The 26,322-nt window shown below is 40.5% G+C and overlaps 1 protein-coding gene across 10 annotated transcripts in view; it reads left to right on the plus strand.

Annotated features, from left to right (window-relative positions):
• FGFR2 (fibroblast growth factor receptor 2) overlaps window positions 1–26,322 on the plus strand; it is a 135,800-nt gene that overhangs the window by 91,588 nt on the left and 17,890 nt on the right. For 5 of the 10 annotated variants that reach the window (XM_050958964.1, XM_050958963.1, XM_050958971.1 and 2 more), the window contains 4 exons: window positions 357–547; window positions 3,157–3,301; window positions 5,950–6,152; window positions 23,089–23,240. In XM_050958964.1, coding sequence (XP_050814921.1) covers window positions 357–547; window positions 3,157–3,301; window positions 5,950–6,152; window positions 23,089–23,240 — 691 coding nt within the window. Of the gene's footprint in view, window positions 1–356; window positions 548–1,410; window positions 1,550–3,156; window positions 3,302–5,949; window positions 6,153–23,088; window positions 23,241–26,322 lie in introns of all 10 variants that reach the window. The other 5 variants (XM_050958969.1, XM_050958973.1, XM_050958968.1 and 2 more) reach the window with 3 other exon arrangements.

Genomic DNA, 26,322 nt, shown 5'->3' on the forward strand with positions numbered 1-26,322 from the left:
AAGTCTTTGTTTTGCTGAACTGTAAAGTAAAATTGATTTTCCTTATTCTGTGGTGGCCCAACCTTGAAAAAATGCAAATTTTGTTATGTGGCCTCTTTCCTGTCCCCCCTACCCCGCTTCCTCTCCCACCCTTCTAAATGGGTATTCTTTGTACTACATGTGTAGTACTCAAGTGATCTCCTTTGAAGTGTAATTTTTGTTATACATTTTGGCTGCAATGTTATTTCAGAGGAGTCAGCCAACAGGCTTACAGGGTTTTTTGGCTTGAGTTCATAACAGTGTTCTTGGCAGCACCGCGTATTTATTTATGCATCTTTATTTTTTCTCTGTCTCGCTCCCACTCCCCATCTCAACAGAACGATCACCACACAGGCCTATTCTCCAAGCTGGCCTTCCAGCAAATGCCTCTGCAGTGGTCGGGGGTGATGTGGAGTTTGTCTGTAAAGTGTACAGTGATGCTCAGCCTCATATTCAGTGGATAAAACATATAGAGAAGAATGGCAGTAAATATGGGCCAGATGGATTACCATATCTTCAAGTTTTAAAGGTGAGGCTTTTCAGCACATGAAGTAGCTACTTGGCGCATGGAATATATGTTGTGTGAACCCAAGAGTTTTGAGATCAGGTCTTCTGTTTTCAAACTGATAAGCTTAAAAAAAGAACATATCTTACAAATGCAATATTATGCTGAAATTTGCTGGTTTAAATGCTAATTGCGCTAACTTATGGAAAGTCTGTTGTTCTTCCATGGTTTCTTAAATGCATCTCTAAAATAATTTATGCATGTTTTATTCAAAGAAGTGAAAAGCCGCTAAAAGAACTTCAATGCTATTTATTTGTAGAGAGCATCCAAAGCAAACCAAAGAGAATCTACTCCGTCTCTCACATTTCTTGAGCCTCTTCATTTTAAAGGCCCCTTAGTAATGGTGAGATCTGCTGCCAATGACTGTTGGCAGTGCTGGGTTCTCTGGATGTGGAGCCTGCAGAGATGTCCATTTTTCACCAACTTGATGGGGCATATCAATGGCACAAGGTTATTCTTCTTGGCAGACATTCTAAGGAAGTTCGTTTAAGGAAATTCTCTATTATGAAGTTTTCCAAACTGGTTGGCGATGCCAAGAATCCAACCAGTTGGCTTCCAGACTGGTCAGCTATATACCATGTTATTCCATTGAACTAGTATACCAGCTCTGGTGCTCTTCCTTTCCCCCAACCCGCTTCTATTAACAACTCCTCTTAGTTACTTCTAATTAAAACACCCAAAGAACAAAAAAAAAATGTTTTGACACTGGTGTTTACACTAAATGGAAGGTATGTTCTCATGGAGTGTTGGTGGTGGGACCATAAACAGAGTAATGTCCATATTGGGCAGCAGTTACATTGTTCTCCTATGTTATTGGTCTATTCTAGCATTCGGGGATAAATAGTTCCAATGCTGAAGTGCTGACGCTGTACAATGTGACAGAGGCGGACGCTGGAGAATATATTTGTAAGGTCTCCAATTATATAGGGGAGGCCAACCAGTCTGCCTGGCTCACTGTTACAAAAGGTAACAATGTTTTTTAAAGAAAGCTGGATGTGTAGAAGCTGAAAAAAATGGTGCTTTGGGAGACTGCAGGCAGCTTGTAGGATAACTCTTTGGCCTTGGTATATTTATAATCCTTTGGTGATGCAACTGGTATTACACCAGCAGCCATGGAAAAATTCTCACAATAGTCTCTGTTTGTGCTCTTGTGTTTTCTGAATTTGATCTGTCTTAACCAATTTTATTCTCTCTTGTATTTGATGTCTGTCTCTGCATGCAGGTTTGTTGTTAATGCTGTATATTTCATCAGAAAAAATACAGGGTGGTATTACATAATATTAAGGTCTAATTTTTGCTGCAGCAAATATATAATATTTACATATGTATATATCAAGACACACACACAATTAGCATATTTAGTCATTTCTGACTTTCTACATTACATGCACATAAATTGCATGTGATTGATTCCCCCCCCATTACTTTATTACAAAATAACTATAATTTAAAACACAAAGGCTTGCAGCATCATATTGACAATTTATACCTGAAATGATTGGAAAAAATGATGGATAAAATTTTGCTCAGTCTCTCCTTCATTTACTTTAGTTTCTATTTTTGTTTTAAAATTGTGTTCTCTATATGTCTGGCCTAGTTCCTCCTAGAAGTCAGTGCAGCGCTTTACCCCTTTGAACAGTTTGCAGGATCAAGAGCTAAAAGTTTCTTTCTGAATTCATTCTAGCTGTAAAAGTTTGGATAATCAATTATACAAAAAATGACATGTGACGTGATCAGTGTTGTCAACACGAAACTTTCAAACAACATTGTTCAGGCATCAAAGATCATGAGATTTGTTTACATGTGCTGAGATTTTTACATATATATATATATATATATATACACACACTTGGGTTCTATTTTGTTTGCCTCCTGATTTTTTTAACCTTTAGGGCTTTCGAGCTTTTCTGCACAATCATGGGCTGGTAACATGAGGGGAAAAGAAGAAGTAGCAGCTGAGATTCTCAAATAAATGATTCTAGGAGATGGGGTTGTAAGAAAAGCACATCATGAGGCTAGATAATTGAAAATGGTGAGACTTGGCAGCACAGCATAATGTGCCATGTTTAAATACAATACAATGGAAAAGGAATTCTTAGGGCCATATTCCGCTCAAGAAAGCGAACAAGTTGTTTGTGTGGCTGAGGTCAGAATTTGCCTCTTAGGTTTCATCTGTTCAGTGTTTATTTTTGTTTGGCATTATTCTCTCTGGTAGCTGACTGGTACCAGTTACTGTCCTACTTTGTTTTCTCTCTGTTTTTCTTTCAATCTACTTTTATTCTAAAAAAAGAGGAAAGAAAACTAAGTGTTGTGGGTTAATTTTTCCATGTCATTTGATTGCATGCATGTTTAGGTGGTGAGTTTAGGTCTGGTGAAGGGTGTTGATTACTCTCTGAGGTGAGCTGGGACCTGTCGGTAAACGCCTTTTGGATGAGAGATTTGTGGATGGGGAAGGAACTTTGGATCTGCACACCACTTACTTCACAAAGTGCAAAGCCCTGTGGTTCCATAGCCCTGTCCACAAGAATTCCCACAATGTCTAGCTTTTCTCTTGCTTCCCTTTTTTTTTCTAGGCCGCCGGTGTTAACACCACGGACAAAGAGATTGAGGTTCTCTATATACGGAATGTAACTTTTGAGGATGCTGGGGAATATACATGCTTGGCGGGTAATTCTATTGGGATATCCTTTCACACTGCATGGTTGACAGTTCTGCCAGGTATACACTTCTCTCTTTCAGTGGTTTTTCTCTTTTATTTTCTTTGTTGATTGCTGCAGAATTAGCACAGCTTCTGTCTCAGAACTGGGGGTTTTATTATCCTCAAAGTTCTTAATTATTGTTATTTTTAAAGAAAGTTGCCTTGATAAGTCTGTGAATGTCTTACAGACCTGCACTTAGTCTGCAGCTATAAAAAAAAAATGTAAAGGACAAATTGAACCACTAACAGGCTTAATTTAAACATCTTTGGATTCATCAAACATTAATCAGAAATTTGAAGGAAATATATCTTCTTAGCGCTTAATGAGATACTGAGAATCAACACATTGATCATCACAAACTTTTCCCATGAGATGAAATTCAAAATTACCTTGGTAATTTTGAAACAAATTTGGTCATTATAAAGTATGTTTCAGCAAAATCTCTAAGCCATTTAATATGATTGGGTTCACTTTTATGTATAACCTAAGTCTCTTGTGAGAATCATTGGGTCTAATTTTAAAGCCAGCAGAATGTATACAGAAGCAGTGTATTATATACCTTGGGAATCGGTTCTGTGCCTCTTGCAACATTGCATGTTTTAAGAGAATGAATAGCTAATTTGCTTTTTACTGCAAAGCATGTCCTGGAATGCGGAAATTGATGTTTTTGCTTAGGAGAAACAAACATCAATGTGCTTTATTGCTTGACAATTGTTAGCTATCAGAAAATGTAACCTTTTAGTTTATTTCTATGCTAGTCAAACTTTCTTATGTATAACTGTTAGCTGTAATGTAACTGCCTTGATGTTACCTTTGAGATAACTTGAACTATCTGTGGTTTGCTGGGCCATTATGTACTTGAGCATTAATTAATTCTTAATCCTAAGAAAAAGGTGCAGTTATCTGCATGCGTGTCTTGCATAATTGTGTAGTTATGGTTTGTGCTACACAAGTGAAACGTTCTTAATATCTACTGGCCATTTTGTCTTTATTATTAAAATGCATTGGACAAAACAGTTCCATTATATCTCACTCGCCTCTTGCCCAGTGAACTGACGCCTGCATGGTTCATTCATCACTAAGCAGTCAGACAGTGCTTATGCTGAGCTTGCTTCTGTTAGCAGTGTTTGCATTTTGCAAGTGACTGATTAGCATCTTTTAACCAATTTGCTTGAATGAAATATGACGTTAACTGAAGACAAGGTACAAGAAAATTAAAACTTGGATATGCACTGCTTGCAGAGTGACCACTGATTGCTATGGAATGCCGCTTTTTGGAAGCATATTCCAGATAAAGGCTTAGGTAAAGATGAACTTAGAGTATTTGCATATGTAACTGTCTTGAGGATAACTTCAGAATGGTTTCAGTAAGAATTGCTTACAAAAAGACACACATAGACACAGACACAGACACACGCACACACAAACCTATATCAAACTAAGGACTAATCTTATTGACCTGTAACCACTGATGAGGTTAAAAGAAAAAGTGCTGTGTTAGTATGAAAACTATTATGTAGGTCTGACTGAAGGAGAATCATTAAAGTGTATAGAAAGCAATTCAGTCACCATGTTTGTTTATTTATTCTTTTTAGTCTGAGCCTGGGCTCTTGAAAAGAGCCTAAGGGAATCAGGTACCCAACTGAAATAGAAATTAAGCAGTTGGGCAGCTAATTCCTTTCAATTCATTTAAGAATCCCAGCTTGAGTTAAGAAGCACACATATTGTAAGGGGCTGATGGATCCTGTATTCCTTGTGCACTTCTTTCCAGATGGAAATCTTGGATACACAAGCAACGCAGGCTCATGCCCAAAGTACGTTCTGTTTAGGCATTTATAAGCAGGGGCAGCTCCAAGTATTTTGCTGCCCCAAGCACAGCAGGCAGCCTGCCTTCGGCAGCTTGCATGGGGAAAGTCTCCGGTCCCACGGATTCGGCAGCATGCCTGCGGGAGGTCCGCCGAAGCCATGAGACCAGCGGACCCTCCGCAGGCATACTGCTGAAGGCAACCTGCCTGCTGCCCTCACGGCGGCCGGCAGAGCACCCCCCTGTGGCTTGCCGCCCCAAGCACGCACTTGGCATGCTGGTGCCTCGAGCCGCCTCTGTTTAGAAGCCTTTCTTTTAGCCTAGCTAAATGAATACGTGTTTGTCTGCAAATGTACATTCAGCTGGTTAGCAAAGTTAAATACAGTGCTCCTGTGAATTATTTTGACAAAATCTGTCATTTGTTGCTATCAGAAAATTGGCTTAACTATTTATTCATCTGGAGTGAATTATGTGCCTCCTTGAGAGCTTGTCTTAAAAGTCAGAACTGGAAAACAAATCTAGACGTAGTTTTAATTTTTAGCACTAAATTCACAATGAAGCAAAATGAGTAATCCCAGCAACTATATATATGTGTAGACATACACAGACCGACAGACAGAGAGACAGACACACACACCCTTCAAAATTGTCTTGAACCAGCACTCTGGAGAGGGAGACCCGTGTACTGGTTATGAGATGTTCTAAACAGATTCTTTGGAGACTGACAGTATTCTGTGTTTCATGAAGTCACTGCATGAAGTCCCCATGTAATTTTATGTTGTTCCAATTACTGTACTGATACATGTTTGTGCCGTGTGCTAACTCTGTGGCGTGATTGTTCCTCCTCCAAACTTGCAACCTAGCTCCTGATGAAAAAAAAGAGTATCCGTCATCCCCAGACTACCTGGAGATAGCCATTTACTGCATAGGGGTCTTCTTAATTGCCTGCATGGTGCTGACAGTCATCCTGTGTCGCATGAAGAACATTACCAAGAAGCCGGACTTCAGCAGCCAGCCTGCCGTGCACAAGCTGACTAAGCGCATTCCACTGCGCAGACAGGTAACAGAAAGTAGATAAAGAGTTTAAAAAACTTTTACCCCCTCCTGAAAAGAAAAGAGAGCGAGAGAGCCATGAAATCGATTTGGAAGATCAGAGTTTTGATGTAAATTCAAATCAGTTGTACACAAAATTGCCATACAAGAGTTGGTTTCAGTGCCTAAAACCCTAGGAAGCCAGAATATGGAGAGCCTCATCCTAAACGTAGAGTATATGCCTCAAGGGAAGAAGAAAGCAGGGGGGGTGGCAGGGGAAGGGACATTAAAAATGAAGCATGTTCTATATTAGCAATCCACAGGGGAGAATGCACTTGATGCAATTATGGCCTGATCCAATGCTTGTTGAAGTCAGTGGAAAATTTCCAGCTGGCTTCAAAAATGGGCATCACAACAGATCCTTATTTAATTTTATTTATAATTTTGTTTCTAAGGTACCTATCATTGTAGTAAGTGCATACAAGACAGAAAGAGGAAATTTTTAGGAAGCATTTCCAGAGACTGAGCAGGAAGGAATTTCAGTACATCATAATGCTAACCAAAGACCCAGAAACAGCTTCAGAAATACACAAGAGCATAATCAAATAGTAGGGGAGAGATTAAACAAATTCTCAAAGGCAATTTGATTAAGCTGCGGATGCATTTGGAACCTGGCCGTAGGGAAAAACTAATACCAAATTTGAAACATACATCACAAAAAAATAGTCATGTGAAACATTCGTTGAATCTATTAAAGCAACTTTGGCTCATCATTGGCAATAAAAGTCTCTGGAGAGGGCACTACCAGGAACTGCAAACTAATCGAGCAAGTAATAGGCTTTTTAGCTTTGTCATAAGCCCATCACTTGCCAAACTAGCAAGCCCCCACACTATTGTCTTTTAAAAGACTTGTTTCTTTTGAGGTTGTAGTTTAATATGTTTTGATTTTCTTGCTATAAGTCTTCAGAAGAAATGGGCCTAAGCCACAAAAATTCACTCCCAGATTTCCAGTGCCTCAGGGTTCAGAGGTGTCTGGATTTGGGGGTTTGCTTCATTATAAGAAACATAGGGGCCATTGGCAAAATTTAGATTCAGATTCTGGTTTCTAATGTTGATAGGTGTTTGGATTTGGCCCAGCTATAAGATTAATAGTTTGTACAAAATTCCCATTGTTTTTGCAACCTGTTCAGAATATTATATCATTTGTAATAATGTGTGTCCCTCAGAAAGTTTGGTTTTTCAATGTGGATAAGCATATAGAAGTTTAGATTCTTATTGTGGGAACGAGTCTTAATTTAGTAAGCTACGCTTTTCTGTTTTGTTTTGGGTACATCTACACTACGGGATTATTCCGATTTTACATAAACCGGTTTTGTAAAACAGATTCTATAAAGTTGAGTGCACGTGACCACACTAAGCACATTAATTCGGTGGTGTGCGTCCATGTACCGAGGCTAGCGTCGATTACTGGAGCGTTGCACTGTGGGTAGCTATCTCATATCTATCCCATAGTTCCCGCAGTCTCCCCCGCCCATTGGAATTCTGGGTTGAGATCCCAATGCATGATGGTGCAAAAATAGTGTCGCGGGTGATTCTGGGTAAATGTCGTCACTCATTCCTTCCTCCATGAAAGCAACGGCAGACCATCATTTCGAGCCCTTTTTCCCTGGATTTGTCTGGCAGACGCCATAGCATGGCAACCATGGAGCCCATTTTGCCTTTTGTCACTGTCACCGTATGTGTACTGGATGCCGCTGACAGAGGCGGTACTGCAGCGCTATACAGCAGCATTCATTTGCCTTTGCAAGATAGCAGAGATGGTTATCAGTTGTTCTGTACCATCTGCTTGCGGTTGTAAATTGGCGATGAGATGACGGTTATCAGTCATTCTGTACCATCTGCTGCTGTCATGGGTGCTCCTGGCTGAGGTTGTATCTAAAAATAGAGTCAGTCCTGCCTAGAATATGGGGCAAGTGTGCTAGAGAACCAGTGTACTAGAGAGCACAGCCGCTCCGTGTCAGATCCCGCAGAAATGATGAGCTGCATGCCATTCTAGGGAGTGCCCCTGCAACAACCCCACCCGTTGCTTCCCTGCTCCCCCAACCTTCCTGGGCTACCGTTGCAGTGTCCCCCCCATTTGTGTGATGAAGTAAGAAAGAATGCAGGAATAAGAAACACTGACTTGTTAGTGAGATAAAATGAGGGGGAGGCAGCCTCCAGCTGCTATGATAGTCCAGGCAGGACATTAAATGGTGCGGGGGAGGGGAGCCCAGCATCCCGCTGCTGTGATAGTCCAGGCAGTACAGAATCTTTTCTTTACACATGAAAGGAGGGGGCTGATGAAGCTTAGCCCCCAGTTGCTATGATGAAGATGGTTACCAGCCGTTCTGTACCATTTACTGGGAATGACTGGGAGTCATTCCTATTTTTACCCAGGTGCCCCTGGCCGACCTCACCTGAGGCCAGCCAGGAGCACTCACGGGCTGATGATGACGATGGATAGCAGTCGTATTGTACCGTCTGCCACCGGGGAGGAGAGGGGAGGGGAGGGGACGGGAGAGGGTGCTGCTGTTCAGTGCCGCAGCATCGCGTCTACCAGCAGCATGCAGTAGACTTAGGGTGACATATAAAAAAGTCAAGAAACGATTTTTTTCCCTTTTCTTTCCCGGTGGGGGTGGAGGAGTAAATTGATGAGCTATACCCTGAACCACCCCGGACAATGTGTTTGACCCTACAGGCATTTGGAGCTCAGCCAAGAATGCAAACGCTTTTCGGAGACTGCGGGGACTGTGGGATAGCTGGAATCCTCAGTCCCCCCTTCCTTCCTCCATGAGCGTCCATTTGAATCTTTGGCTTTCCGTTACGCTTGTCACGCAGCACAGTGCTGAGTCCCTGCTGTGGCCTCTGTCTGGAGATTTTTTTCAAATGTTTTGGCATTTTGTCTTCTTGAACGGAGTTCTGATAGAACAGATTTGTCTCCCCATAAAGCGATCAGATCCAGTATTTCCCGTACGGCCTATGCTGGAGCTCTTTTTGGATTTGGGACTGCATCGCCACCCGTGCTGATCAGAGCTCCACGCTGGGCAACCAGGAAATGAAATTCAAAAGTTCGCGGGGCTTTTCCTGTCTACCTGGCCAGTGCATCCAATTTCCAGAGCGGTCACAATGGTGCACTGTGGGATACCGCCCAGAGGCCAATACCGTCGATTTGTGGCCACACTAACCCTAATCCAATATGGTAATACCAATTTCAGCGCTACTCCTCTCGTCGGGAAGGAGTACAGAAACTAGTTTAAAGAGCCCTTTATATCGATGTAAAGGGCCTCGTTGTGTGGATGAGTGCAGAGTTAAATCGGGTTAACGCTGCTAAAATTGGTATAAACGTGTAGTGTAGATCAGGCCTTTGTTTTCGCTGGATTTCTAGTTCTTCTGGGTTACAAACACTGTGAGAGGAACCTTTTATTGCAATATTTTAGTCCTCTGATTCTGAATACAGGAAGTGCAGAGGTTCATAGAATTTGAATAGGGAGGGAAAATGCTCAAACTTTTTTAAACCTTAAATATTTTTGGTTTCCTCTTATGGTCAAAGATGTGTGTCAGTTCTGATTTTGTTTGAATCTCTTTGCTCATCCCTAATCATTGTAATTCTATTTCTAAACTTGCTCGCATTTGCATTTGATTGCAAATGAGGAGAGAGAAAGTTTGGTGTGACCCCCTAAAGCACTGCCAGTTAAGCCTGTGGAACGTGATTGATTGATCAGAAAGAGTCACGACATGTCTCTCTTCACCACACAGATGTATATTAAAAATTCTGTGTCAATTGTTCTTCACAAAGAAGGCCTTTTAAATGTAGCCCCTTATCCAGAGAAGGAGATGTGTATCAGCTCCTACAATAAAAGACATTTATTGGAATGTGGCCTGAATGACAAGAATTGTTCTAAAATGTTGATGACAGAGAAAATGCCATAGGAATCCTCTGCGTGCCTTCACGGTCACCAGCCAGGCTTAAGGCTCATTGTGAACTCATTTTTTTCTGACGGAAAATACTTTTGGACTGGTGGTTTGTTAGGTGTCCTTTCGGTATGTGTGTGACATCCTGTGTCAATAACTGCCCTCAGTTTAATCATTTGTCATCAGTAGTGAATTCTTCATGTGTTATACATTCTCTGCTGATGGGTCAAATTCCCAAGGGGCTGATTTAAGCATGGGAATGAAACTGGCAAAGAGGAGGAATTAGTGAATGGCATCTTCTCTAGGTGGGAAGAGGTATACTGCTGAGTACCATACTGCTTGGTATTATTTAGTGAATTCCACTACATTTTATCCTTCTACACATGTAAGATTTTTTTCCTACCAAAATTCAGCTGTTTCCACATTCCAGAGAAATTATAGGGTCACAATGAAGTTAATCAGAAAAAATTCTTTACCCTGGCCTCACTGTGCTCTGGTACCTTCTTTTTGAACAGGAACTGCCTATGAGCCCAATGCCGTTACTTAGTTACAGCAAATTGGGCCTACAATGTGTTTTTGGCATTCTGTGTGAGAGTAATTATTCACTAGTTTGGGAGGTGAACTGCTTATGGGATTAGGTTTATGACACCAGTCAGAGCATAGATCTCAAATAGTCACTTTGTTGGGCAGAAGAACCAAAGTGGAAGATTGAACATCAGTAAGAACTTTCACTTGTTTTGTGGAACAATTTTATGCCTTTTTAATAAAATAGATGACAGTGTACTTTAATGTTCTGGACGATAGGGTCTCATAGCTTGTGACTTACCAGGGTTACAAACATACTAATGGATAAGTAGGAACGCTCTCATGCCTAGCAAATTTTCCAAGTATTGACTACAGTAATGCATCAGAAGGAAATATTTTCAATCCCTTCTCCTTTGTGTGTTGTGAGAAGGGAAGGTATTTTACAGAGAGACATATTTTAAATCAGGTCCAGCCGATTGCGGCTCCCACTGGCTGCAGTTCACCGCTGCAGGCCAATGGGAGCTGCTGGAAGCGGTGGCCAGTAAGTTCTTGGCCTGCACGGCTTCCAGCAGCTCCCATTGGCCTGCAGCAGCGAAGCACAGCCATTGAGAGCCGCGATCGGCCGGACCTGCGACGGGACAGGTAAACAAACCGGCCCGGCCCACCAGGGGCTTTACCTACACAAGTGGCAATCCCAGTTTGAGAAACACTGGGGGAGGGATAGCTCAGTGATTTGAGCCTTGGCCTGCTAAACCCAGGATTGTGAGTTCAATCCTTGAGGAGGCCATTTAGGGAACTGGGGTAAAAATCTGCCTGGGGATTGGTCCTGCTTTGAGCAGGGGGTTGGACTAGATGACCTCCTAAGGTCCCTTCCAACCCTAATAATCTATGATTCTTTGAAATAGTGTAAATTAATTTGATGAGCTTTTCAGCTGGTCTAGAAGTAGGCTGTTGATTCTAAAACTATGGAGATATAGCAAATGTATTTGTAATGATAAAAAGGATAAATAGGTTAATTGATCTGAGGGAAGACTGAGTTCACCAAATGGAATAACATCATTCAGAACAATGTTATTTGATAGGATTAAAACAGAAGAGAGAGAAAGAAATAGTTCAGATTTAGGAAGCTAAGATTAAGAATAATGGAGGATAGCTGAGGAGTAGAGGAGGTCAAACATAGTATCTGTTTTTGAAAAGGGTACCAAAGAAAACCTGGAGAATTATAGACCAGTCAGCCTAACTGCAATACCTGGAAAGACACTAGAACAAGAACCTCATAGGACAGGATTAGAATTCAAAATAAACTTGACAAATTGGGGAACTTGGTCTAAAATCAACAAGATGAAAGTCAATAAAGACAAGTGCAAAGTACTGCACTTAGAGAGGAAAGCTCAAAGGCATGACTACAAAATGGGGACTAACTGGCTAGGTGGTGGTACTGCTGAAAAGGATCTGGGAGTAATAGTGATCACAAAGTGAATATGAGTCAGCAATGTGATGCAGTTGCAAAAAAGGCTGATATCATTCTGGAGTTTGTAACAGAAGTGTCATATGTAAGATATGGAGGTAATTCTGCTTGACACTGGTGAAGCCTCATCAGGAGTACTGTGTCCAATTCTGGGTACTAGCCTTTAGGAAAGATAAGGATAAATTGAAGAGAGTCCAGAGGCAAGCAATCAAAATGATAAAAGCTTTAGAAAACCTGACCTGTGAGGAAAGGTTAAAAAAACTGGGCATGTTTAGTTCTGAGAAAATAAGACTCTGGGGGAACCTCATAACAATCTTCAAATATGTAAAAGGCTGTTATAAAGAGGGTGGTGATCAATTCTTCTCCATGTCCACTGAAGGTAGGACAAGAAGTAATGGGCTTAATCTGCAGCAGGGAAGATTTAGTTTGGATATTAAGAAAAACCTTTCTAACGTTAAGGTTAGTTAAGCTCTGGAATAGGCTTCCAAGGGAGGTTGTGGAATGCCCCCATCCTTGGAGGTTTTTAAGAACAGGTTGGACAAACATCTGTCAGAGATGGTGTAGGTTGACTTGGTCCTGACTCAGCACAGGGGCCTGTACTTGACCTCTCAAGGTCTCTTCCAGCCCTACATTTCTATGATTCTGTAATATTTCATGTAGTATTGATCTATGAGTTTGGTCTTCAGCCCACAAATACTCACACAAACAGTTCTGGATAGGATATGGCCCAAAATGTTTGTCTTAATATATCATCAGTCATCATCATCATTCCCATAACGGCATAGGTCACTGGGGCACCATCACTGATGAGCAATCAGCCAATTGTCTCCACTCCTGACGATTGTGTGTCAGTGCTTGAGTCTTCACGAAGTCCATTCCTGTCCACTCTTTTATGTTATCAATCCATCTCTTCTTCTGTCTACCTCTTCGCTTTTCCACTGCTGCCGCTGTTTGCACAGTTCTTGCCCAAATTTCGGTCTTGGATCCTTTATCAGCGATGATTGCTCCCAAATACTTGAACTGTTTCACTGTCTCCAGCTCTTGTCCACTGACGGTGATATGTGACCTGATCCCATCACGTTTGTTTGTCATTAGCTTGGTTTTCTCTGCACTGATTTCCATGCCATATTTTTGGAGGTTTCATCCAGTCATTTCACAAGGTTGGCAAGTTCATCTTCGCTGCCTGCCAGGCCATCAAAGTCATCAGCGAACCGAAGATTTGAGATTGTTCACCCCACAATGTAGACTGTGCATATGTGATCTTCTAGGGCTTCAGTCATTATGCACTCCAAGTAGATGTTGAACAGTGTGGGTGAGAGAAGGCAGCCTTGCCGGACTCCGAAGTGGCTTGAAACCACTCTCCTATTGTGTCATTGACAAGAACTGCACCGCTGGCCTTGGCATACAGTTGTTTAATGGTCAGAATAAGCTTACAACCAACATTGTACTACTTTATGGTTGCCCAGAGAGCTTCGGGCCATACTCTGTCAAACGCCTTCTTGAAGTCAACAAAGAGGTGGTAGATGTCCTGCTGGTGTTGTAAGTACTTCTCAGATAGAACATGAAAGTTGAAAATCTGTTCTGTGGTACTTCTTCCAGCATAAAAGCCAGCCTGTTCTTCAGCAATGATAATCTCCACTTGTGGCTTCAATCTGTTCGATTTGACTTTCAACATCACTTTGCTGGGATGGATAAATAAGCTTATGGTCTGGTAATTTTGATCCAATTGCAGGTTGCCTTCTTTGGCAGAGTGATGATTAGTGTCTGTGTCCACATGAAGGGCCACTCACCGGTCTGCCAGATCTTGTTGCAGATCTTGGTGAGTACATCTATTACTATTTCTCCTCCAAATTCATCAGTTCGGCTGGGATGTTGTCTATGCCTGTAGCATTTCTGTTCTTGAGTGATTTCACAGCTGTCTCCACTTCTTCACGTAGTATTGGAAAGTCATTCTCCTCTGTTGAATCTGGGCTGACTAAGACACTGGGATCTCCATTTGTCTGGTGGTTGTACAGATCAGTGCCGTAGTTTTTCTACTTATTGATGATGCCCCTTTCTTCTGTAAGACGGTTCCCTTCTTTGTCTTGAATTGTGTTAGCTTTGGTCCATCTTTCCTTCGTCAGATCTTTTACAACCTGGAAGGCTCATCTGCTATTTTTATTATTGATACACACTTCAATTTTAGAGCATTGTTTTTCAATCCATATCTCCTTGGCCACCTTCATTCCTTTCTTGATCTTTGTGCCAATTGCTCTATATTTATTAACTCCCTCAGTGCCATTCTTGTCTCTCTTAATATCTCTTCTAATGTCACACATTTGCAGTATTTCATTTGTGACCCATGGTTCTGTCTTCTTACGATGTTTCCCAAGAACGTCCATTGCTGTCTCATTCATTACAGCACATTATATACATTACATTCATTGAAATTGTTGATCATTGTTTCTACGTTTTCCTCTAGAGCAAGCAGTGGGACAGATTTTCCACCGATCATTGCTTGGAATGACTCTGCAATGTTTTGGTCTCTGAGAATTTCTAAGTCAAACTTGGTTCTCGTGAACTTTGGCCTGACAATTTTTCTTAGCCTCAGCCAAAAATTTAGCATCACAAGGTCGTGATCACTTCCAATATCAGCCCCATGGAAGCTCCTTGTGTTACCTCTGTTAATCCCAGAACAAAATTGGTTTTGCACTATGATGTCATCAACCTGGCTGTGATGTAGACCATTAGGTGTGTGCCATGTTGATCATCTGGATGCTTTATGTGCTCCTACTATGTTTTCAAGAACCAGATTGTTATAGCTGGCAAACTCCAAAAGTCTCAATCCTTTCTCATTGGTTACCACATTACAGAAAGGGCCACAATAATCTCATCAATCTGCTTGTGCATCAGTACCCACTTTAGCATTCCAGTCTCCTTGTACAATCAGGATATCTTTCTTGTGTACCTTATCGATGATGTCTTGGAGCTTATTGTAAAAATCTTCAATTTGCTCATCATCATAGTCTTTTGTAGGGGCATAGACTTGTACCACTGTGATATTAAACAGTACTACCTATAGACAGATGAAAATAAGCCTGCTGGACATTGGGTAGCATCCTAATACTGAATTCTTAATATTTTTATGCACAAGAAATCCTACTCCATTGACATGTTTGTCCTCTCCACTGTAATAGAGTACATGGCTTTCTGCCGTTACTGCCTCTCCAAAGTTCTTCCATCTGACCTCAGAGATTCCTAGGAGGTTCCAGGTGTATTGTTCCATTTTGTATGCGAGTTCTTCCAACCTCCCTATTTGTCTCAATATTCTTACATTCCATGTGGCCATGGTGATGTTATCTCTTCCACAGATCCTCTTTGTTGGGGTTGCAGCAGAAGTGTACTTGTCACATATGCCCTGGTGGGAGATGGATGGCGCGGTCATTATTAATCCAGGCTGCGATCAACCCAGTATGGACAACATTGACTTGCTCATCATATGGTGTATCTTGGGCAAATTTCTAACCTGGCGGAGCCCATCCCTCTCCATGCAGCTCCGGACCCACAGGGTTGTCTTAATATATACTTTTATTGTAAAAGTATATATTATTTTGGTCTTTCTTTTATATTGTTGGCTGTCTGCAGTTAAAGCTGCCTTGCCTAGTAATGCTGTTCAGGTGATTCTTTGTTATTTCATTGAGCAGAAACTCTTTCTGAAAGTTGTATGGCCGTTTAGTTTTTGTAAATGGCTTGAATGCTTATAACTACAGTAAAACTCCTCACTTAATGAATTTGCTTTGTATTTGCTTAGGTGCAGTTATTCAGATGGAAAGTATCATCAGGATTTCTGTCAATAGCTGATTGCATTGCTTACTTACTAATTATGCATGTGACTTCAGATTAGCTTTTAGAATGAAGCCTTCAAAGAGACAGAAAGTAGACATTCACTGCTATACCCTCACAGTCTGCATTGCAGAACTGACAGATCTAGGCTTTAAATCTGCATAAATCATAAATGCAGGAAAACATCCCTTCATAATCAATTACTGAAAATTACATGCTCTTCCACAGCTAATTTCATCACATTAAACTTGAATTACCATCCAAGATTTATTTATATTTAGATACCACATACAGTATATAAATTATTTTTTTTCTGAACTGATTAAATTCAGTGCATTCAACCCAAGGACAACTACTTCATTATAAAGACTCACTCGGGTAGATGCATAAGGGGTAGAGTGAGTGGAAGACTCCTTGCTCCGCATTTTAAGCTTGCTCGGGGGGGGAGGGGGCTATCCACAAAGTCTAGGGAGTTAAGGGACTATACAAGTTTGATAGTGAAGTTGGTTTTAGAATGATCCTGCAAAGAGAAGAGATGGAGTAAGAGCAAGGTCATAACTGCAATCCCCTGTGTAATATTCAGTGAACCTACTCAAGAAGGAGTGGGGAGAATGTGCACCACGCTAGCCCATTTAAAGGTTGGTGCAGAGGATCCTTTGCATCATGAATTCTGACTGAGTAAGCCAAAATTCTGCCTTGGGTTTTCACTACAGTACAGTTTCTCTACGTCTCCTTAACACTGGTCTTTGCCTTAAAGACACAGTGTAGCCTTTAATATTTACACCATAAATCTCTCAGATCATTACACAATGAAACCAAAACCTTCTGTCTCACATTGCTGAAATGAATTCTCCATTCTGAGCTTTGGGGCATATCTCAGCAAAGCAGCAAGCTCTGGGATGAGGTTGCCCATGACCCCAGAAGCATAGGGTAGCAGTGATCTACTTAAAAAGGGATATATAATATGCAAGAAAATGTGTGTTTCCTACATACTACTTAAAAAATTCAAGTAGGTTAAAGCTGCTGTAATATGTCATTGACCTTCCCCTAGGTGGAATATTCTTCACAGTTATATAGCGCCTGATAAACAAAAACACTTGATGTAGATTTCAAAGGCTTATTTTTGCTATTACAGAAGGAAGGAAAGGCCATTTTAAAATAGTTGACTAACCTCAGAGGGCCTCCTCTGACCAAGGGCCAACTCAGTCTGCCTTCCTCTTTTCTCAAGCAAGACTTTTATAGCCCTTCAGCTCCCATAACTTCTCACAGTGCTCCAATTAATCAATCAAAATTATATTCCCTGCGAGCCTGGTCTATTCCTTTCCTTATGACTAATACTGGGGAATCCCTCTAGTTTTCACTCATCCGTCATACCCAGGCTAATTCACTTTTTATTTTATATAGAGGTTAGTCAATTACATAGTTACTGTATGAATTAAACAGGTTCAGTTATATCGAAATGGAATAATTTCATCTGTTTTTCTGCAACATTATTACAGTTTTCTGATTCAAAATACTTACAGGTTTATAGTTTCTTCCAAGTTTAAATGTAAACATGTTTTTAACCTAGTAAAACCGTGGACTGCAATCCTCTTTTAAGTAGACAAGCAAATAATCAAAGTTAGAGACAGTTGTTTGTACTAATGGCATCCTATCAATGAAATAAAGTTCTGAAAACCCATTTCAGATCATTCTTTGATGTGCATGAGATATTAACTAAGTAACACACCGTTTTATTCACACCTTCATGGCACAGTGTCCATTTAAAACAGCAGTGGCTATGATGATGAAGTAAAATATCTGTTGGCTCACAATAACCTTTACTCAAGAGTTCTGCGAATTGGTGTTTTTAGTGTGGACTGGTTTTGATTGTTAAGTTGCTACTAAAAGTGAACCTGATCATCACCTATGAATAATTCTACCTGCCAAGCATCAAGAGAGTCACTCTTGCTGCATTTACCAAAACACTGGGGACTTAATGGTGCCCAAGCAAATTTGGGTGGAATGTTCCAAATTCCATTTATGCTTTTAAACTACTTCTCTCAGTAACTGCTTGCCACCCTGAGTTCTACCTATTTGTGGTTGTGGAAAATTTTCTGAATTCCTGGACACGTGCCTGATTTTGTGAAGTATGCTGTTCACTTACATGTCATTTCATTGCTTTGTATCAGTTAAGAGCGTCATGCATTTAGGGATTAATAATAAGAAAATAGATATACATTGGGAACACATCAGTTGGAAGCAACAGAGGAGGAGAAGGACCTTGGAGTATTGGTTGATCACAGGATGGCTATGAGCCGCCAATGTGATATGGCCATTAAAAAAGCGAATGCAGTTTTAGGATGCATCAGGCAAGGTATTTCTAGCAAAGATAAGGAGGTGTTAGTACCGTTATATAAGGCACTGGTGAGACCTCATCTAGAATACTGTGTGCAGTTCTGGTCTCCCATGTTTAAGAAGGATGAATTCAAACTGGAACAGGTTCAGAGATGGGTTACTAGGATGATCCGAGGAATGGAAAACCTGCCTTATGAAAGGAGACTCAGAGAGCTTGGCTTGTTTAGCCTAGCCAAAAGAAGGCTGAGGGGGGATATGCTTGCTCTTTATAAATATGTTAGAGGGATTAATATTAGGGACGGAGAGGAATTATTTAAGCTTAGTACCAATGTAGACACAAGAACAAATGGGTATAAACTGGACACTAGGAAGGTTTCTAACCATTAGAGGAGTGAAGTTCTGGAACAGCCTTCCAAGGGGAGTAGTGGGGGCAAAAAACATATCTGGCTTTAAGACTAAGCTTGATAAGTTTATGGAAGGGATGGTATGATGGGATAGCTTAATTTTGGCAATTGATCTTTGATTATCAGCAGATAAGTATGCCCAGTGGTCTGTGATGGGATATTGGATGGGATGGGATTTGAGTTACTGCAGAGAATTCTTTCCTGAGTGCTGGCTGGTGAATCTTGCCCACATGCTCAGGGTTTAGCTGATCGCCATATTTGGGGTCGGGAAGGAATTTTCCTCCGGGGCAGATTGGCAGAGGCCCTGGAGGTTTTTCACCTTCCTCTGTAGCGTGGGGCATGGGTCACTTGCTGGTGGATTCTCTGCAGCTTGAGGTCTTCAAACCACAATTTGAAGACTTCAATAACTTGGACATAGGTTAGGGGTTTGTTATAGAAGTGGATGGGTAGGGTTCTGTAGCCTGCTTTGTGCAGGAGGTCAGACTAGATGATCATATTGGTCCCTTATGACCCTAAAGTCTATGAGTCTATGAGTCTCAGTTAACACAGAAGGGCAGACAGGCATTTGTAAATAGTAAGTGATATAGGGTATGGATATAAAGGGTGAAATCCTGACACCATTTAAGTCGATGAGAGTTTTGCCATAGACTTCAGTGGGGCAAGGATCTCACCTAAGGCATCTACTCCTTGTTGTAGAAGTATAGAAAACAATTAATTTGTGTTGTACTTATAGAGTGCTAGACTCTTGACAGACAAGTATAAAGACAGAATACTGCCCCAAAGATCTTTCAGTCTAAAATAAACAAAGTATAAACGAAGTAAAGGGAACAAAGAGCAGTGTGACTAAATGATGAAGAGGGACTAGCATCTTGTGAGTTTCACAGCTTTTGTTTCTTTCGATTTATGTTTGGTGTTTATCATTCGTTATTTTGATGACTTGGCATTTTGGTCATGACCAGGGATTAAACTGGAGACTTCTAGAGCTAAAAGCATCAGCCCCTACAACTTGAGTTAAAGGTCTAATTTTCTGATCTGGGAGTTGTATACAGAATTGTATCCTCATTGAATCAGGCACTTCTGCTGAATGGACTAGGGTTTATAGGGCCTACGAAGAAGTGTTCTTTAAAGAGGGAAAGGCATAGAGGATGATAGATTGGATCAGGGAGGAATTTTCAGGCACAGAAGGAGGTCTGGAAGCCAGAATGAAGGAAATTAAAGGGCTAGGCAAGGGAGGAGTGAAAGGAGTTGAGAACAGAGGGGCCAAGAGCTAGATTGTGCAGGTCACTGAAGGTCAGCGCAAGGAGGTTTGCATTTGATGTGGAAGACTGTGGGAAGCCTGTAAAAGTGATTTGAAGGACTGGATGTGGTCAGAGTGGCAGGCAAGGTAGATGCCTTGAGAGAGAACATTTTGGGCAGATTGAAGAAGCCTGAGCTGAGAGTATGGAAAGCATAACAGGGAGGGATGAAATGGAAAATAATAGTGGCTTGGGCAAGGGCCTTGGCAGTAGGGATGTAGAGATGTGGGTGGATTCTGAAGATATATGGAAATACTGATGGAAGTGTGAGAAAGAAGGAAAGAGGGGAATCAAGGGTAACATTGAAGTTATGAGCCTGAAGGACATATGGGATAGCGGAGTTGCTGTTTTCTCAGATTGCTCTGTATATTTCCAGTTGTGCTATCAGTTCATTTTACGAAGTATAATTTTTAAAAGGCACTTGTGAAGGGAAATAGATAAGTAAAAGTGGAACTCAAATTCTAATCCTGGGTCTTATACTGACTTGCTTTGTGGCTCTGGGCAAGTTCTTTAACCTCACTGTGTTTGTTTCCATCTGCAAAATGGGGATAATTATCCTTAGCTCACTGTAGTGTTGTGGGGACTCTTTGGTTAAAGTGCATTCACTGTTTAGTATAGCTGTGTAAGCATTATTAATAATGGCCTATTCATATACCAAGTGGGCAAGGTATTTATTATTCCTTAGTGCACAGAGTCCTCTGTGCCATGTATTTGTATCTTCTATAAATGGATAGTGACTTTAATGATGTTGAGGAAGACAGACTCATTTGTGTGTAAAAAGACGACTTTAATTTGAGTTGTCAGAGTCACCTGTACCCATATACACATACCACAGATGCAGAAGTTGGAGTTGATCCATGGCAACCAGATTTCTTTTGAAGGCAAGTTTGTCAATCAGCTGTAAAATGGAATGGTTTCCTAATATGTTAATTTGTTGAAAGCAAACCACAGCACCTCTCACCCTGTTTCTAGACATAGGCAGCCCCCAGGGAGTTGCATCAAGAGGCCAAATCCACCTGATGTCACATCACAGTCATGGGGATCATCCCCTGAAAAAGACATTAAAAACAAAACAAAAGAGAATGTCCCCCTTAGGAGACCCGAAGTCATGATTAGAAATGTATTTCTGAGACCCTTAGTCATATCAAAATATACCATGTTGAGAGTATCATTACACCCACCATATCCTCCACCCACCTTAGAATTCTATTCCTAGGCAGTAAGCAATTTAGTGAGTTTTGGTATTGTAACTATACTGGGGTTTAATATAGGTGGGAACCAAAGTGCAGTAGCCTGATGTCACAGAGGCAGCAAGGATGCTGTGTGTTTTTCAGTGGCATTCACAGGATTATGTTTTTCTCTCTCTGGATGAATCATGATGGTTGGGAGCTGCTTTATCTATAAGAATTTTTACATTTAATTGTGTTGCTGAATATCTGGAACAAATGTGAAATATGAAATATTCCTCCTAATACTATACACCTGCCACATGTTATTCAGCCGCATGTGAACCTTGGGCTGAGGATTGATCTCAAGACTCCTGCTCCCTACTATGATAAAGATCAGGTGTGTTAGTCACATTGATGTGTTCAATCTCTGGCTTGTGATGGGGGCAAGCCATGCCAACCTCGCGGACCTCCTGCCAGCTGATTTGTGAGGATCGATATTGATGGCAGCATTGAAAGAGAACCTCCATCCAACCCTACTAACAAGATACTGGGTTTCCAGGAAGACTGTCAATACCTGGAGGAAAAAAGGTGGACTCAAAACTAAAGACAGACAGGGTGGCAACAACACTAGAGATGCCTGAGACGTGATGAGGTCTGGGGGAGAAAAATCGCTATTTTGTTTTTAAATTATCTTGCAACAGTGAGATTGAACAGCAGTGGGATGCATGCAAGGGAAATGCCATATGTAAGGTGGCATCTTCTCTTTATTTTGTGCAGAAACTATTTTTATCTCACAAATGTAACCTGTGACATTGCTGGTGCTATTTTTGCTTAGAGTGTAGCATTAAAGACCTCTAACATTATACTGTGAATTCCTGAATGTCTGTCATGGATGTTTCTATGCAACAACTGAGGAGCTGTGAATCTAGCCATAGAGCTGGGGAGGGGGGTGAATTAAAACCTGTTTTCATTAAAAAAAATAAAAATAAAAATGCCAGAGTTCCTTTAGTTTTGCAGTGTTTGAAATTGAGTCATTTTTCATCCCCCCCCCCAAAAAAAGTTTAATGGATTGTTTTTAGTATTTTTTAAATAAAAATATTATCAATATGCATATTGAAATTTTTCACAATCCAAAAACTTGTTTTTTAGTAAACCAAAAATATTGATAGCCTTTTTGATATTTTTGATGATCGGTTAGGGAAAAAAACAAAAACAAAAAAAAGCCCTAACAATAAAACACATTACATTTTCCCTTGTCCCCCAAAATGAAACATTTAATCAACGCTGACAAGTTGGTTTTTGTGAAATGGCCCACTGAAATCAATGGCAGTAATTCCATTGACTTCTGTGAGGTCGGAAATTTCCCCTCTTTTGGTTGTGTTTGTTTGGAAGGGGATTGGTATTTTTTAACTTCACATTTATTTATTTTTTTATTTTGTTGCATGCAGCCCTATGCGATCTTATGTGGGATGTGTTATAAATATAATTATTAATTTAATCAGTTGGGGGTATGGCTCTGAATCTGTCCTCACAACAGGATTTCTCTGTATTCTGTTGAGCTCCCAAACTACACTTGCTTAGTGATCCCAGTTGAGCACCAAGTAAATAGAAATTCTTAGAAAATAAAAATGTATTCAGGTGTACATAGAGTAAAAATAATAAAAAGGACAACTAAAATGAATGTCAATGTTTCAATAATTCATCATCTCGGAAATGGAAGAGGAAAACTGATGCCAACTAAATGAATAGTAAGTGTGTTTAAACACTTAGCACTCTCTACAATTTTCTGCTTGTACTACCTACTCATCCTTATTGGCAATTGAATTAGAGTCAGTGCTTTATTTAGAAGGAAAGATAAATATGTCCAAATGAAGTGTGTGATGTCATCCACTTTTCATTTTCTTGAATATCAGCTGGTTTGGTTACAATGTATTGCCATTGTCCAATAGTCGGGCCAATATTACATCTTCTCCTTTTGCATCTTGTATTCCAATAACAGGTGTCTGCAGATTCTAGCTCCTCCATGAACTCCAACACGCCTCTGGTGAGGATAACCACTCGTCTCTCATCAAATGCTGATGCCCCAATGCTGGCAGGTGTCTCAGAGTATGAACTGCCAGAGGATCCAAAATGGGAGTTCCCCAGAGATAAGTAAGTAGGCTATTTTCATTAACACCATTTACAGACATCTGAAAATCACAACATGGTATTTTGAAGAGGTTTTCTTTCCAAATCTCTTCAAGGATTACTTTAGTTGTATGTATTTTCCCTAATATGGTTAAATGAAAATCCCAAATATCTGAACCCTTTCTTAATGTCAAATTCAGTTCAGTTTTATGAATCCTGTATTTATAGTTCTGATTTATTCTAAACTTTTCAGATGTCCCTCAGAGACATTTAGATAACTGTAGTCCACCCTGTAGAAAACTTTAGTAAATCCATATAACTATGACTTGTTAGTAGCAAAGGAGTAAATCTTAATTGTGAGTTAGCAATGAGCCACCAATGTAATATACGCCATCATATGCCAGCAATGCCCCTCTGCTGTGTACATCGGCCAAACTAGACAGTCTCTACGGAAAAGGATAAATGGACACAAATCAGATATTAGGAATGGCAATATACAAAATCCTGTAGGAGAACACTTCAACCTCCCTGGTCACACTATAGCAGACCTTAAGGTGGCCATCCTGCAGCAAAAAAAACTTCAGGACCAGACCTCAAAGAGAAACTGCTGAGCTTCAGTTCATCTGCAAATTTGACACCATCAGCTCAGGATTAAACAAAAACTGTGAATGGCTTGCCAACTACAAACCCAGTTTCTCCTCTCTTGGTTTTCACACCTCAGCTGCTAGAACAGGGCCTCATCCTACATGACTGAACTAACCTCGTTATCTCTAGCTTGCTTCTTGCTTGCATATATATATCTGCCCCTGGAAATTTCCACTACATGCATCCGACGAAGTGGGTATTCACCCACGAAAGCTCATGCTCCAAAACTTCTGTTAGTCTATAAGGTGCCACAGGATTCATTGCTGCTTTTACAGATCCAGACTAACTCGGCTACCTCTCTGATACTTGAGCAATGAGCCAAAAGTTTATACAGTCTGGATCAGTAATAAGTAATATCTCGTTAACAATAGCTATAGTTAATGGGCAATCAGACCCATGGGATTCCTTTCCATTAAACCATGTCTCCTAATCAATTTGGGTAACTAATAAATAGAAAATTTAGTGCAATGCTAATGGAGATAATAATCAGTTTGGGCCTATCTGGAACTTTTTCTTTTTTTGAATAGAGCTATTCTGGAAAATCTATTCTTAGGAGTATAATAAAGCTGAGTATCTACAAGATGAGCTGGAGCATAATCTTTACCATAAATATCATCCAGAGTTTAATTTGTATACCTGAGAACTATGAAATATTAACACAGGTAAAACCAAAAACATAGAGTAAAGTTAGTATTAATTAAAAAAATCATAAGGTTTGTTTGAGAAAACTACTTGTTTTTACCATGAACAGTTTCCTTCGTAAGATCAGGCTAATAACTATTGGATAGAGGAGTTGTAATCATGTATGTTTTGAGAACAGTTATGGAAATTATTTGAATTATGTAGCCAAAACCTGGTGCAATACACTGTAATTGCCACCTGCAATGTTCTGGTCAACAGTGAGGGTCTGTATGCATAATTTTGTCAGCCCTCACCCTGGGGGGATTCACTAAATGTGGAACATTTTAGAGTGCTAAACATTTAAAAACAGTTTTCAGCACAAATATAGGTGGAGCTCGTTTGCAATGAAAGGAGGCTATTTAGAGGCATTTTATTAGGTTGGGGGGCAGCAAGCACACAATGACAGGATTGTTATGCTGGTGCTAGCAGTGCAATAACACATAAATTAACCATTTTCCAATGCAAATGTTTGTTCTCTGCCAAGACCTTAAATTCAATTATAGTTCTGGATAAAATGCAAAATGACCTCAGCATAGCATACCCTGCCTTTCAGTCTTTGTACCTTTTCAAGCTAGCGTGCACACTAAAAACAGATCCAAAGCATGTTGATAAATTTTCACTAGTATTATGGTTCAATTAAAAAACAATATTTGAAGAAAGTCCATCAAATTGCCCCAGCCTGAAATCTCTTTGTATTGCTTTCCCTGTTATATCCAAGGAAATAGGTGAGATTTTTAAATCATTTAGCACTGGTCTAATGTATTATTGTTCACCACTGTGCTAAAACCCCTTTTACTTCAGTGGTAACAGATAGAAACCAATGATCAGCGCTTTCTTCTGAATAGCCCACCCTATATATCTATTATTATGAAATAGATGTTACTTCCAAAAGTGGACACACACAGCTTCAATAGCAGGTTTTATGGCCCTGTATATCAAGAGCCATATTTGGATCAGACATGCCAAACCCATGAAAAAAAACACAGAAATTGGGATTGTTTTTGGCTAAATTGGCTTGTGAGTTGCTTGTTGGCTAGTTTTTGGCTTGTAGCTTCTTGGGTTTTTTTTGTTTTTTGTTTTTGATCGGCTCCCAGCAAGCAGGGGCAAGAGGCAAGCAGAGGCAAGGGTAGGAGAGAGTCAGGGGTGCACAGCGGGCCCACCACAGTCCCAGACTGCACCCAGGGGTATCAAGTCACATGGAGTGTTGGAATTCTTAGGGATTGGCTTGTTTTGGCCTTGTTCTGAAATGAGATTGGCTTGATTTTTGGCTTATTGTGGAAGTCAGGCTGCTTATTTACTGCGTGAAAGTTGGCAGCTGTGATTTGGATCCCTTTATTCACACTGAATAGCAGCAGCAAACTCCACAAGTCGTCTCATTGATGCCAGTGGGGCTGCGTGTGGAATAAAATACTGCTCCATGTGAGTAAAGAGAGCAGAGCATGGCCCTTAAGCATTGATTTTGTAGTTCTGCAGCTTTGGGTAAACACTGATGTTGGCAGTGAACTCTCTCAAATCTCCTAGTTTTGCAATTGTTTTTATTTATTTATTTACTCCCCCGCCCCCAAATTTGAGAATGAAATTTGTCTGTTACAGTTTAGTGGGTACTGCCTCCCGGGTGTCCTACCCACACTGCATTTTACACATGCTGGTGACCTGGATACTGAATGTTCTTGGTAAAATCTTTTGTGGTCAAAGTATCATGATCAAACATTCCTTTTCCCAGCCCCTAGCTAGGACACTCTTTCATATGACATCTGGGGCAGGAGAGAACATACAGCAT

The sequence above is a fragment of the Gopherus flavomarginatus genome, chromosome 6, assembly GCF_025201925.1.
Source record: "Gopherus flavomarginatus isolate rGopFla2 chromosome 6, rGopFla2.mat.asm, whole genome shotgun sequence".
Lineage (NCBI taxonomy): Eukaryota > Metazoa > Chordata > Testudines > Testudinidae > Gopherus > Gopherus flavomarginatus.